The sequence below is a fragment of the Sminthopsis crassicaudata genome, chromosome 3 (assembly GCF_048593235.1).
Source record: "Sminthopsis crassicaudata isolate SCR6 chromosome 3, ASM4859323v1, whole genome shotgun sequence".
Lineage (NCBI taxonomy): Eukaryota > Metazoa > Chordata > Mammalia > Dasyuromorphia > Dasyuridae > Sminthopsis > Sminthopsis crassicaudata.
In genome coordinates, this window is record NC_133619.1 from 302,174,910 (window position 1) to 302,188,825 (window position 13,916).

Consider the following 13,916-nt stretch of genomic DNA (forward strand, 5'->3'; position numbering starts at 1 on the left):
TAAATAAAAACTATTAAAAAAAAAAAAAAAAGACTAAAGCCACTGCCCTCAGCCCCTTCGGATTTCTGATTGGAGGGTTGAAAAGTAGATATCAAACTCCTCCTAATACCTTTCTTTATAGAGAGCAGAAACTGGACTTTTAGGTTTACTCCACTCTACATCTGCTATTCTGCCTAGTTTCAATGACACACACACAAAAAGGCCTTTGACTAGAGACCTTCTGCAGTCCTCCTACTCCTCCTTATCCTTCTACTTCTTGTCTCCTTGTGTGTAAATTCCCTGAGGGCAGGGAATGTTTTTTTTCCTTAATATTTCTCTTTCAAAAACTCAAATTATGTTAAATTCTATTTATTCTTATAATTTTTAGTGTTGTGTTTTGTCAAAAGTTTTTTTTGCATCTACTAATATAATCATATAATTTCTGTTATTTTTGTTATTGATATAGTCAATTATTGTTTGTCTAATCTTAAGCCAATTCCACATGGTATAAATCCAACTTCAGATATATTGCTATACTAATATTTTATTTCATCTTTTTCTTTCTCTTTTTTCTTTCCCTTGTTTATGTATTAAAATAATATATTTTATATATGTAAAAGCTTACAACAATAAAAGAGAAAAAGAGCAGATCCACAAATTGGGCATGCAATAAAAAAAAAAAAGAAAACACAAATTAAAAATCTCTACTTAAATACCATATTAAATATCCTGAAAATTAAAGGTAACACTAATAAAACTGAAAATAAAAATACCACTGAACCAATAGATAAGACTAGAAACTGATTTTATGGGGGAGAGGAAACCAATAAAATAAACCATTGACTAACTTGATTACAAAAAAAAAAAAAAAAGAAAAAGAAAACCAAATTAAAATATAAAAAAAAATGAAGAGTAAATGCACATCCAGTTAAGATGAAATTGAAGCAATTATTAAGAGCCATTTTGCTCAACTATTTGCCAATAGTTAACAATAGAAGTGAAATGGATACATATTTGCAAAAATATGGTTTGCCCAATTTGACAGAAGAGGAAATAATAAAGTACTTAAATAACCCTATTTTTGAAAAAGAAATTGAACAAGCCATAAATAGCTTCCTAAGAAAAATTCCCCAGGATCAGATGGATTTAAAAGAAAATTCTACTAAAAAATGTGTGTGTGTGTGTGTGTGTGTGTGTGTGTGTGTGTGTGTGTGTGTGTGTGTGTGTGTGTGTGTGTGTGTGTGTGTGTGTGTGTGTGTGTGTGTGTGTGTGTGTGTGTGTGTGTGTGTGTGTGTGTGCGCGCGCATGCTCATTTCTTATAGTGAGCCACAAGTAGCACACTTCAGGATATCCAAAAGACACACGTGGGTCGGACTTTTTCCCGCGGCAACATCCCTTTAAAACTGAAGGGAAAAAAAAAAAAGAAACGTTCTTTCTTCTTTCTAGCACTTTCGATACTATTTTTCAGTCAAATCAAAAATTACAAAAATATTCCTTGAATATTTAATTAATAAATAAATGCCGATAAAACGTCTCTAAACGACATTCTATTTTTCGTATAATTTTTTCCTCGTCACCGTAGAGGTTCTCTCCCTTCACCAGGTGCGTGGAAAGTGCGGACAGCTGTGAGCCGGCCAGGAAGGAAAGACTACGTCTGCGCAGTAAGGGTGTCCCGGGAGGAGTTCGAGCGTCTGTTGGCCGCTGCGGGTGCGCGTGGGTTCGCCACTCCGCGTGCTTCCAGTAGGAGCGCAAGCGGCAGCAGCTGTATCTGGGGAGCGATTGCACTGTAGGCGCTGCGGTGTTCACTTCCTGGAGCCGGGATGGCTGACGACCTGGGAGACGAGTGGTGGAAATCGGACGGGGTAGGAGCTGGCGGCGGCAGCGGCAGCGGCGCAGGTACCCTTCGCTTCTCTCCCGCTTCAGTTCTGTTCCTTCTGTCGCGTTCTTCTCTTCGCCCTTGCAGACAACACGCGCACGTGCCATTTAGCTCTCTCTTGTAAGCCCCTTGAGCGCCCCTGGAACATAGCAGGCACTTAATCAGTGTGTGTCGATGAGATCGATTTTTCTGGTGTGATGGTCCACTCCTGACAGGTGCCCTTTCCCGGTGTTGACATCTAGCTAAAGGAAGAAGCCTTGTCTGTGGGCTGACTTGCTCCTTCCCCGCTTCTTCAGGTGGCACTGTATCCCCGGGATGCTCCTGGCACTCGGAGGTGCTGATGATGTGTACATATCTCTCTCTCCGATGACGGTCCCGGAACTGGAGACAATTGGCAGGTGCCCTTTATCCCGGGGTACTTGTCGAGTTTGGAAGCTAACGTTTAATGGGTGGGCACAGTTCCGTAAACGAACTGTACCATATAAGTCCGCCCGGCAGCTAGCTCGCTCCTTTGAGCGCGGGTTATGTTTTGTCAGGTTTTTTGGACTCACTAGCAAGTGGGTAAAAGGAAGATGGGCCTGTCACATGCACTTTAGTCGTTCTTAAGGTTATTTTTTTGACGGGGCACAAGGGCATGATAAACCATGACAGCTAGAGAGCGAGAATCTCTGACATCCGAACCCGCTTTTGAGGCAGTGTGACGTAATGAGTAAAGATGTGGCGCTCAGATCCTTGACTTCTCCCATTAGTTTTGTGCTGTACAAAATGAAGATAATTAGAACAGCTATCGATGAAGATGATAATAGATAGAATTTCTATAGAGCCGGGGTTCTCAAACTACAGCCGCTGAGGACATTTATGCAGCCTGCCGGGTTATGGCAAATGGGCTGAGGGGCGGAGACAGAGTGTGAATTTTTGTTTTTACTATAGTCCAGCCCTTCCACAGTCTGAGGGACAGTGAACTGGCCCCTATTTAAAAAGTTTGAGGACGATGATTAGAGCCTGGAGGTAGTAGAAAGCCCCTGGAGTTTATTGAGCATGGATGTGGGTAACATAGCCCTTTGCTTTAGGGGCTGAATGGAGGAAGGAGTGGTGTGAGGAGACCCTTGAGGCAGGCAGCCCCACGCGTAGGCCGTGCAGTAGTCCGGCTTGAAGTGATGAGGGCCTGCTCCAAGTTGGTGTCAGTGTGTCAGGAGAGAAGATGCTTGAGAGATGTTACAAAGGTGAAATCCACAAGCCTTAGCACAGATTAGGTCTGCGGTCTGAGAGATGGGAGGAGTCAAAAGTTTACTGCGTTGTTGTCTTCTATGATCGTACAGAAAGGGGTGGAGATGGGGAATAATAATGAATTCTGCTTTGGTGAGTTAAACATTTCTATTAGACATAGAATTTGAAACATCTGAAAGGCAGTTGGAGATGGGAGATTGGAGGTCAGCAGAGAAGTTGAGGTAAGAGAAATAAATTTGGGAATCATCAGCATAGAGTGATTAAAATCATGAAATCTAATGAGATCACCAAGTGAAGCAGTGTGGACAGAGAAGAAAAGAGGGCCCAGCACAAGCATAATTGGGAAAATATAAGAATTGCACCTGTGTAACATATATTGGATTACTTGCCATCTAGGGGGAAAGAGAACGAGAAAAAAAATTGGAGTGCAAAGTTTTATAAGGGTGGATGTTGAAAACTAGGCATATGTTTTGAAAATAATTTTTTTTTTTTTTTTTTTTTTTTTTTAAAGAGGGCCAGTACAGAATGCTAAAGTTAGAGGGCATTATAGGTGCAAATCAGTGAAGGAAACTGAGATACTCAGAAAAATTGGAGGAGAGCCAGGAAATAGTGGCAAAATCCTGGAGAGTAGCCAGGAAAACAAGTGTCATCAACAGTGTCAAAAGCTTCAGAGAGGTCAAGGAGAATGAGGATTGAGAAAAGGCCATTGGATTTGATCTCTGAATCCCTTCTAGTTTTAACTCAACATATGATCCTGTGATGTGACATGAATTACTACAATTTTAATGACCATTTTTATAGATTTGTGTAGTAAAACCATTAAATAGATAGAGACCCAGCTCTTTGGTTAGAATTAAGTTTTGAACACCTGATTTTTTGACTTAAAGTCCTAGTCAGCAAGCATTTAAGAACTGATTATATTCTAAGTTATAGTGATACCCATGGAAGCAAAAAGAAAAAAGTCTCTGCCCCCAGGAAATTTACACTCTAGTCGGGGAAGAAACACAATAAAGGGAACTATAGGAGGCAAAAAGTTCTAGGCATGTAGGACAGATAGTGAAAATGCTGTCAGAAGACAACCATTGTCATTGGATGCAGACTATAAAGAGAAGGGAATAAAGGTATAAAAATATTGGAAAGATAGAAAGGGGCTAGATTATGTAAGCTTTAAAAGTTAGTAAATATTTTATTTTGGAGGCAATAATAAATATATTAAACTGAGTTATTTCTATTTTTTAAAATTGGGCCTAATTAGCAGTGATAATATGCTTCCCAAATCTTAAACATGTAGTAGAACACCTTAAGTTGCAGACATTCTGTGGTTTGAGCACGCAAAACATAGACCTTGCTAGCAGTGATTTGTATGTGATATGTTTCCCAAACTAGGCAATGTATTTTCAGCAGAACACCTTAAATTGCAGAAATTCTGTGGTTTGGTCATGTAAATGATTTGGCACTATTCCCTTTCTTTTTGTGGAGTGCCAACTGAAATACTCCTTGCAAAATAAAACACCTAGTAAAGTTCTACTCTAACTGTATTCAGATTTAATGTTTTAAGTGATGCTTTGACAGAAAAAACTTTGTTTTCCAAGAATTTGGGGTTTCTGCTCTGTAAATGAAAATTAATTTTGGGGAGCAGCAAGGTGGCATAGTGGAGAGAGCACCAACCCTGAATTCAGGAGGACCCGAGTTCAAATGTGGTCTCAGACACTTAACACTTCCTAGCTGTGTGACCCTGGGCAAGTCACTTAACCCCAATTGCCTCAGCAAAGAAAAAGAAAAGAAAGAAAATTAATTTTTGTAGTTGAAGATATTGTCATCTGGGATCACCATGTTTCCTTACATGATACTGTTGAAAGATGCCTAATATGTATTTTTTCCTAATTTCTTTTTAATATCAGGAAACGTTCTGGAGGCCAACTGTCTTCTTCAAATTGTACTTTTTCAGTTGTCCCCAATCCCTCGGGAGATGTATCAGATGTGGACTATTTGGGTTCATTTTCTTTAAACTTGAACAACTTCAGTTACAAGTTAGAGTTCGGTGTTATTCTGGAGTTTGGCTTTATTATATGCTCTTTTTATATTCTTTGAAATGTTGTAAAGCAATATAAAAATGCAGATTCAGATTTAAAATGTTTCAGTAGACTTATATCCAAGAGTAGAAGTACAGAAAATTTTATTTTCAGAAACATTCACTGAACATTCACTGCCTGTCTGATCCTATGATGCTTCTAAATAAGTGGAAAGATACTCTATGCCTTTATAGAATTTGCTTTCTTAGATAATAGATATATATTTCTGAAAATGGCTATATGTAACAAATTTATTGAAATCAGTAAAGATCATGCTTTTAGTGACAGAAGTTTAAAAAAAGAGAAAAGACAAAAGTATGCTATTAGTTTTAAATTTTATTTTTAAAATCTCTCTACAGTGAATTTTGGAAAGGATGAACAAAAATTACAAGGAAATTAAACAGAAGAGAAAAAGAGGGTTTTATGTTTTGTTTTTAATTAAGACCTTGGGTAGTAGGTAAATGAGAACATAGAGCAATGAAGGGGAAAGCGGGAGGAGAGAAGATATTTTGACAATTAGTGGGATCCTGATTTCCAGCACTGATTCAGGGTAGAGGAGACAAAAAAGGCATGGGAAAAAAAAAAAAAAAAGGATGGGTCAATCTTTATTCTCTCCTTATTTTTAGATTTCATGGTAAAAAAAAATTTTTTTAAGGTAGAACTAAAAATAAAAGGTGTTATGAACCTATAATGAAATTATTCTTTAAAGCACTTTAAAAAAAAAAACTACAATTTAAATACATCATCAGTAATACTTGCTAAGTTTATGCTAAATGTTTTTTTATATAAGTTGATAAAATGCCTCTTGATAATCTTTAAAGCCCTATACCTTTCTAGATTAAAAAAAAAGTTAACTCTCCATTACATCAGTGTAGCTGAGTTTTTTAAACCACTGCATGTTTTCTAAATGCTTTATTAAATGTCCTGTTCCCCCCCCCATAAGAACAGAATTTAAACCAAGTATACCTACGTTACACTACAACTGCTTGATATTTTGCTAGCTTTATCATTAACCATGTTATTAAACTGCTTATAAACAAAATCTTTTTTTTTAAAGGATCTATAAACCCTCCTCAGCTTGTCTGCCCAGGCTATTGATACAGAGTATTTCTGAGTAAGACAGAATACTTTGAAAGAATTCAGTAATTACTTTGTTTTAAACTTAAATCTGATAAGCAAACTTTTCATCATTGATCATTTCAATTACATTGATAACATCCCATTAAAAGACAAAACTTTTATTTAAAAAGTTTGAATAGGGTAAATTTTTGAAAATCATAATGTGATAATACATATTGTAAATTACTCTTAATAAAACACTTTACATAGCATATCAGGTTTCACCCTCTCAACAGTCCTGTGACTTCGTACCTGCAAACCTTAGTACCATTTTATAGACGAGGAGATTGAGATTCTGAAGTGAAGGGATTGAAGTTAAATAACTGGAACTTGAATTCAGATCTTTTTATTCATTTTCTGCTCATTCCATTACATGAAGGTTGCTTTCCACATAATCATGACTAGGTAAACTTAAAAATGACTATAGTCTAGTGCAAAAATTCTAGGTCTTTGTGTGTGTGGTGGTATTTTTAAAAAGGATTTATATTGATTTACTTTAATCTACTGTTGCTTTCTGGTTTGTTTTTTAATTAGGCAGTTAAGTGTAAGTAGTTCAGCAGAATTTTTTCCTTTGTTTTAATTTAAAACTGCACTAAGACTTTTGGGACATCATGTTTTCTGTTTTTGCTTTTGTTTTTGTATTTTTAAATTTTTATAGCATCCGGGATTACTTAGAAAATATGCAGACTTTTCTTTGCAGTTTATATTTATAGAATTTATATTATATTTATATTATAGAAGTTTTGGCATGACCTTCATTTACAATTGAAGGTAAACTCATACTTCTTACTATTTTAACTGTTTACTCACACAAAAACTTGGTGTTTTTCTAGATTATATTACTTATTTTTATTTATTTTATTTACTAACTCATTCTTGTGACCTATCCTTTACTTTGTTAGCTTGATATATATATATATATATTTTTTTTTTTTTTTTTTTTTTTTTTTTTTGGCAAGCCTAACTGCCCATGAATAGGAAAAAAATAAAGAAAAATCTAATTTCATTAGTTTAGCAGACTCCAAATATAGAAATATTCTCCAACCCAGATGTAGCACATCTGTGACTTAATAGACAGATCTTCAGGAATTGCCTGAGGAACAGAAGGTGAATAAATATCTTGCTTAGTGCCACACAGCAAATAAATGTCTAGAGATTTGAACGCTGGACTTTCCCAGAACTCTTATTTGTTGTGGTATTCTTCTATAAACCTATTGGGGGGGGGGGTTTGGAGATTGGAGGGGAAGTCTGATGGATTAGTGAATCTCAAACCTCAAATACAAAGTATTCAATTATAGAATACTTTTTAAAAGTTATATTAGATATATTCTTCAATTATATACTTTCTCAATGATTTTTTTCTGATAGTTTTTCTTGTATTTTATTTCACATTTTATGTACTGCACCTATATTTTTTATCTGTCTCTATTGTTATATATGAATCCTCAGGCACTTTTCATCAATGACACTCTCTGGATTATATATTGCTCAATAAAATGGATTTTCCTAGCCTTTATCCTAGCCTTTGCTTCTTAGTACATTTTTGCATTAAGTCATGTCATGTTTTAACTAAGTGACCAATCCCTCACAATCCAGTGTACATATTCTCAGTTCATGGCAAACTTGTATTGAAGATTCATTGATAGCTTATGCTCTCCTATTGGATTATTACTTCAGTATTATATGTGTGGTAGTGGGGCTTAATGTTTCTGGTCATGTCTGACTCTTCATGACCTCATTTGGAGTTTTCTTGACAAAGATACAGAGTGGTTCACCATTTCCTTCTTCAGATCATTTTACAGATGTGAAAACTAAGGCAAACAGGGTTAAGTGATTTGCTCAGAGTCACACAATAAGTGTATGATTTCAATTCTGTGAGATGAGTCTTTTTGACTTCAGGCCTGGTATTCTAATCCACTGTACTAACTCGCTGCCTTGGTATTTAATATACCTATTTCGTTTCACTGTTCTCTTACACTCTATTGTCACTTCACCAAAGGTTTTTTCTTCTCCTCCCTTTTGAGACTTTTAAATCACCTTAGACCAAACCACCATCTTTCTCTCTGTCCAAAAACTGGCAACTTTACTACTTATTTTCTCTCTGTCTCTCTCTCTCTCTCTTTCTCTCTCGCTCTTTTACCTGCTTAACCTTTCAGGATAAAACAGCAGGGCGAAACTTTATTTCAAGAGGTAATTGGATCACAGAATTCACAAGATTTAGAAATGGAAAGGATTTTGGAGATTGTTTAATCTCACCCCCCCTTCATTTTACAGAAGACACACTCAAGAGCCATATAAGCATCTTACTCAAGATCAGATAGGTGAGAACCATGATTGAAACCATGGTCCTTTGTCTCTAAATCCAGGACTTTTCCCCCACAATAATGCCTCTTATGCACATTGCTGGTGAGAGGCAATAAGTTGTTCCAGCATTTAAATAAATCCACTAGAAAAATGAATCTGAGGCTCTTATTAGCATTTTTGTTTCCAGTACCTGATGTGTTCACAGAGTTGGAAGGAACACCATCCATTCAAACCTTGTACATTACCACATACCTCTCCCCAACATCCACAGTAGACTACCATATACTTTTTTGCCTGGAGATCTCAAGTGAGGATGAACTCTTTACCTCTTGCTGTATATCTAGATCCTAATTAATTCGAACTGACTCCCTTGAAGTGATCACATGTATTTGAAGTTATGATTATATAAAATATGGTCATTGGTTTCTTGCTCAGTTAAAGTATGTGAAGATGAATTTAGATCATATGATCATTTTAGCAGATTCATTATTTACACAAATTAAGTCTGTTACATTATTAGATAGTTCTGATTGCTATGAAGTTTTTTACCTTAAAGTGAGCTGAAATTAGCCTCTCTGCAACTTTGACCCTTTTCCCAGAGTCTTTTCTATGGCCAGAACAAGAAGTCTATCCCTGTCTAATAGCTTTTCAGAATAGTTATAAATGGTTAATCTTCCTTTCCCCAAAGACCTTTTTTTCTAAGCTAAATTATGCCCCACTTCCTTCAGTGGGGTTCCTTAAACAAATATGTGATTTTCTACTTTTTTTCTGGTAAGCTGCTGAAAGCGACTTTTTTGTTGTTTTACTGTTTCCTTTCCTGCTAGCACACAATAAGTGCATAACAATGTTGATAAGCTGATTGCTATTTAGAGGAAAATAAATAACCTTTTCCTTTCTTATGAGATTACTATAAAAACTTCTTATGACAGTTTGGAAACACTTTAATGTTTTTCTTTAACAAAGTTACTGCTAAATAAAGGTCTATAGAAAGGGACAGTATTTCTAGATATATTTGTAGTCAGGAAATTTAAGGCATGTAACTTGGAGAAACTAAAAGAATATCTAGCAAATGGGGAAATTAGCTTTGCAAGGACTGAAGTGTTAGTGTTCTTGCCAGCTTGTACTTTATTCTTTATTCTGAAAACCTGATTTCACTTTTTTGTGTTCTGGACTAGGAGAGTACGACCTAAGGATTTTCCCTGGGCTGAATTGGAAATGAAGAGGCTAAGAAGTTGGATGTATCTTCTGCCTTATTTTTCCCCACATAGCTGTAAATGTTTAAATATTTAAAAAAAATTTTTTTAAACATTGCTGGTCCTAGACACAATGTGGCACATTACTGGTATACTATCATAGCAAGCTGAACTTTAACCTCTTCCATCAACTAGAACAATTTCTTAGTTTCCTATTCCACTGTGCACCAAGATGGCAGCCCTTGGCCTGCTTGTCCTTCTGGAGTGGTGACTGGAGTTTTCCAAGCCTTCTATTGAATAAAATAGGTCATGATGGCCTTAGCAGCTTGGTTTACCTTTTCCCTCCTACTTGAAGATAAGTGTTCGACTTGATGGTCCTTGTGATATGTAGCTTCCCAAAGTCAGAATGATGCACTGTTTTTTTGATGTGCCCTGGGGGAGGCTTAGCAGGAAATTTGGTGATTACCATAGACTTCAGTTTAGGAGTCCTTGTTGGAATTGTGCGCTGGTACACCTCCTTGATCTTGAAGTAAACAGAAGGAAATGCAGTTAATAGTTTAATTGGTACACAGACACACAAAGGGATTCACTAAGGGTTCAGATCAGACATGAGAAGTTGGGAAGAAATTAAAGAGTGGAAACTCTGGCGTTTGAGAAAGAGAAGGGATAAGTTGTTTCAGTTCACTTTTTAAAAATAGGCAATTGGGGGTAGTATATTGGATAAAGCAGTGGACCTCAAGTCCATTAGAGTGAGTTCAAATGCAGCCTCAAAAACCTACTAGCTTTGTGACCTTGGGCAAGTAACTTAATTGCTGTCTGGTTCTGTTGCTTATCTGTAACATTGGGATAATAATACCTAACTCCCAGAATGGTCGTAGGGATATAATGAGATATTTGTAAATCACTTGGCAAAACTTAAAATCCTACATAAATACTAGTTTTTGGCTTTTCTTTCGACAAATACACAAACTATATATCTGTCTCTATATATATTTTGCTGTCAGTAGATTTCTTAGAATAATAATTGATAAAAATATATCAACAGTTTCTTTAAATGTGGGAAGCAACAACTCATGTGTCTCCCTCCTTCCCCCTTTTAAAAACCATGGAGATTTAATAACACCTTAAAATTGTCTTCCAATAATCAAATGTATTGGAAGCCATTTTTTTTTTTCCCCTCAGATTTATACCCAATGTAAGGAATAGGAAGTTTCAGTGACTGAGCTCTAGATTAAGCTAACCTCAGCTGGTCCCTCTCTGTTAAGTTTTCCTTTTATTTTACCCTTATTTATTCCTTATCTCATTCTTCTTGGTCACTGCTAAACTTTTTGTCTCAAATATCAAACCTACTTCTGCTTCCTCTCATTATAACGATACTTCCTCTTTTACAGGGATCAAAGATTGCTACGCAATGATTGAAACACACATAGTAGCTAACAACCAGTGCTTTCACCTTGCTATCACCATCATTTTCCTGAAATTTATTTATTTCCCACTTGACTTTCTCTTCCTTTGGACTCTCAGCAACCTCATCATCCTATCAGATCCAGTCAGCCATGGTGCTCCTATCTCACCAGTACCCTCTTCCCCTGAAACATCCAATCAAAGAACTGAAATCTTCTGTCAAGACTTTCAGTTAAGGGGGGCATCCAGGCCAGCTATGTCTTTGTCCCCTCCTCCCCCCCCCAAACTGTGCTCCTTTGGATTTTTTCATTATGTGAGTGAGTCCTAATACTGTACCTCTCTTCCCCATGCCTGTTTTTAGCTTCCTTTTGTATATCATCTTCATCCATTAGATTATAAGTTCCTCATATTTTAACATATTTAACATGTATTGGACTACCTGTCATCAGGGGAGAGGGGTGAGGGGAAGGAGGGGAAAATTTGGAACATAAGGTTTGCAAGGGTCAGTGTTGAAAAATTACCCATGCATATGTTTTGTAAATAAAAATCAAAAAAATAGATTATAAGTTCCTTGAGGGCAGGGACTGACTTTTCATTTTCATATTTGTATCCCTTGTATTTAGCAAGTACAGTATCTGGCACACAGTAGGTGGTAAATAAATGTTTACTGACTGACTGAAATTACTTTCTTTTTAAAAAAAATTCATTTCTGAATTTTCTCACTTTCTCTTCCTTCTTTTTCCTCTCTCACCCACTGAGAAAGCTAGAAAAACAAAACCCAGGGCAAATATGTATAGTTATACAAAATCGTTTCATTAGCCATGTTTAAAAAAAAAAAGAAGAAGAAGAAGAAGAAAAGAAAAGAAAAAACTTCAATTTGCAAAATGTCATTTATTTATTTATTTTTGGTGGGGGTATTGAGGTTAAATAACTGGTTCAGGATCGCAGAGCTAATAAGTATTAAGTGTCTGAAGCCAGATTTAAACTGAGGTCCTTCTGACCTTGCTCTATTCACTACCATATAGCTGCCCCTGCAGTCTGAATCTTTCCTTTTTCAACAATTAACTTTTTTTTTTTTTTTCCCAGCCCTCATTATTCTGGAGTTCGCCATAGCAACTGATGTTGTTGACTACCTTAATTATTTTTTTCTCTTCGTTTAATTGACATCAGACTCAGTTGATTCTCTTCTCCTAATCCTTCTATTCCTTTCCTCCTGACTTCTTTAAGATGAATGTTCCAAAAGCATTTTTCTTCCTAATTTTTCTTTTCTCTTTACAGTCCCCTCTAACATACATAGTCATTTCCCTTCTTTTATCTAAACTTGAAAATATGTGGCCCTCTTGAACTCCAGACCCAAATTTCTAATTGACTACTCCATGGTTGTCAGTAAAGAAAAGAAAAATCACCTTTTTATTACAAAGATTTGTTATCACATAGTTATTACATCACAGGGACCTTACAAATTGGGATCTAATTGGCCTGAGAGGAGCAGAGGATGACAACAGCTCTATTAATAATACTTGCAGGACACACTGGCCACTTAATCAATACTTTCTTCCTGGATGGTATTTCTAAATCCTAAAGTAGATCAAGGATCAATATGGCATCTCATATGTCTTTTTAGGTTCTCAATAAAGGAGATTTAATATAAAAACTTGTACCTTTTAAATTCATTTTATTTTTGTAGTAATTTTTGAAAATAGGTACCTCTACACGAGGATTGGTGTAGAGGGTTGTTTTTACATTGTGGTTATTACTAATTTATTGGCCAAATTCATATTAAAAATATATAGGATAGAACTTTCCCAGTGTTCCTAGAAATAATCACCTTTCAAAAAGTTGTCAAAGCAGTTGAGATCTCCAGTTGTGTGATATATCCTCTTAGTGTACAGGATTGTGTTTTGGAAATAACCTGGCCTTTTATTCCTAATTTTTCATATTATCAAGGTTTTCCTTTTTTAAAAATAGTATTTTATTTTTCCAAATACATGTAAAAACAGCTTTCAGCATTCGTTTTTGTAGGACTTTGTGTTCCATATTTTTCTCCCGCCCTTTCTTACCTCTTCCTTTTGTAAGACAGCAAGCAATCTCATAAAAGTTAAATATGTACAATCCTTTTAAACATATTTCCTTATTTGTCATGTTGTACAAGAAAAATTAGATGAAAAGGAAAAAAAGCCACCAAGCAAACAAACAATAAAAAGGTGAAAATACAATGCTTTGATCCACATTCAGTCTCTGTTGTCTCTGGATGCAGATGGCTCTTTCCATCACAAGTCTATTGGAATTGTTATCAAGGTTCTCTTTTAGAACATCATTCTTGCAAGTAAAAACAATTAGTAATATTAATATTTAACCCCTGATAATGGCATATATTGTGATCATTAAATATTTGACTACTGAAGGCCCTACTCAGCTCTAAGTTTTATGATTCTATAAGAGCATTTATCAGTATCATCTGCAGAAGTTTCCCCAAGATTCTTCAGGGAGTCCTCAAGATCAGAAACTTTTCATAAGAATACTAAGATATTATTTGCCTACTAAAAATATTCCTATGTTTTTCATCTATATAATTTTGAAGTCAGCTTTTCTTCATATATTTCAATCAAAAGAACATTAGAACAGATAGAATGCAGAAACATAAAGGAATTTTCTGTCTTCTATTAAGCCAAGCATTAAAGGTTTACAAAAACATATAAAACAATATCAATTTTCTCATAAATTTTTTTTGTTTTAGGTAAA

At 35.7% G+C, this 13,916-nt stretch overlaps 2 protein-coding genes across 3 annotated transcripts in view; one reads left to right on the plus strand and one right to left on the minus strand.

Moving 5' to 3' along the window:
• Window positions 1-1,621: 1,621 nt before the first annotated feature.
• Window positions 1,622-13,916, plus strand: part of CMSS1 (cms1 ribosomal small subunit homolog) — a 413,202-nt gene continuing 400,907 nt past the window's right edge. The window contains exon 1 of the mRNA XM_074301006.1: window positions 1,622-1,875. Coding sequence (XP_074157107.1) covers window positions 1,800-1,875 — 76 coding nt within the window. The 5' untranslated portion in view covers window positions 1,622-1,799. The remainder of the gene's footprint in view (window positions 1,876-13,916) is intronic.
• The window catches only part of FILIP1L (filamin A interacting protein 1 like), a 241,450-nt gene continuing 233,102 nt past the window's right edge, over window positions 5,569-13,916 (minus strand). For both annotated transcript variants that reach the window (XM_074301002.1, XM_074301004.1), the window contains 2 exons: window positions 10,106-10,293; window positions 5,569-5,694 (listed from right to left, as the gene is read on the minus strand). In XM_074301002.1, coding sequence (XP_074157103.1) covers window positions 5,589-5,694; window positions 10,106-10,293 — 294 coding nt within the window. In that variant the 3' untranslated portion in view covers window positions 5,569-5,588. The remainder of the gene's footprint in view (window positions 5,695-10,105; window positions 10,294-13,916) is intronic.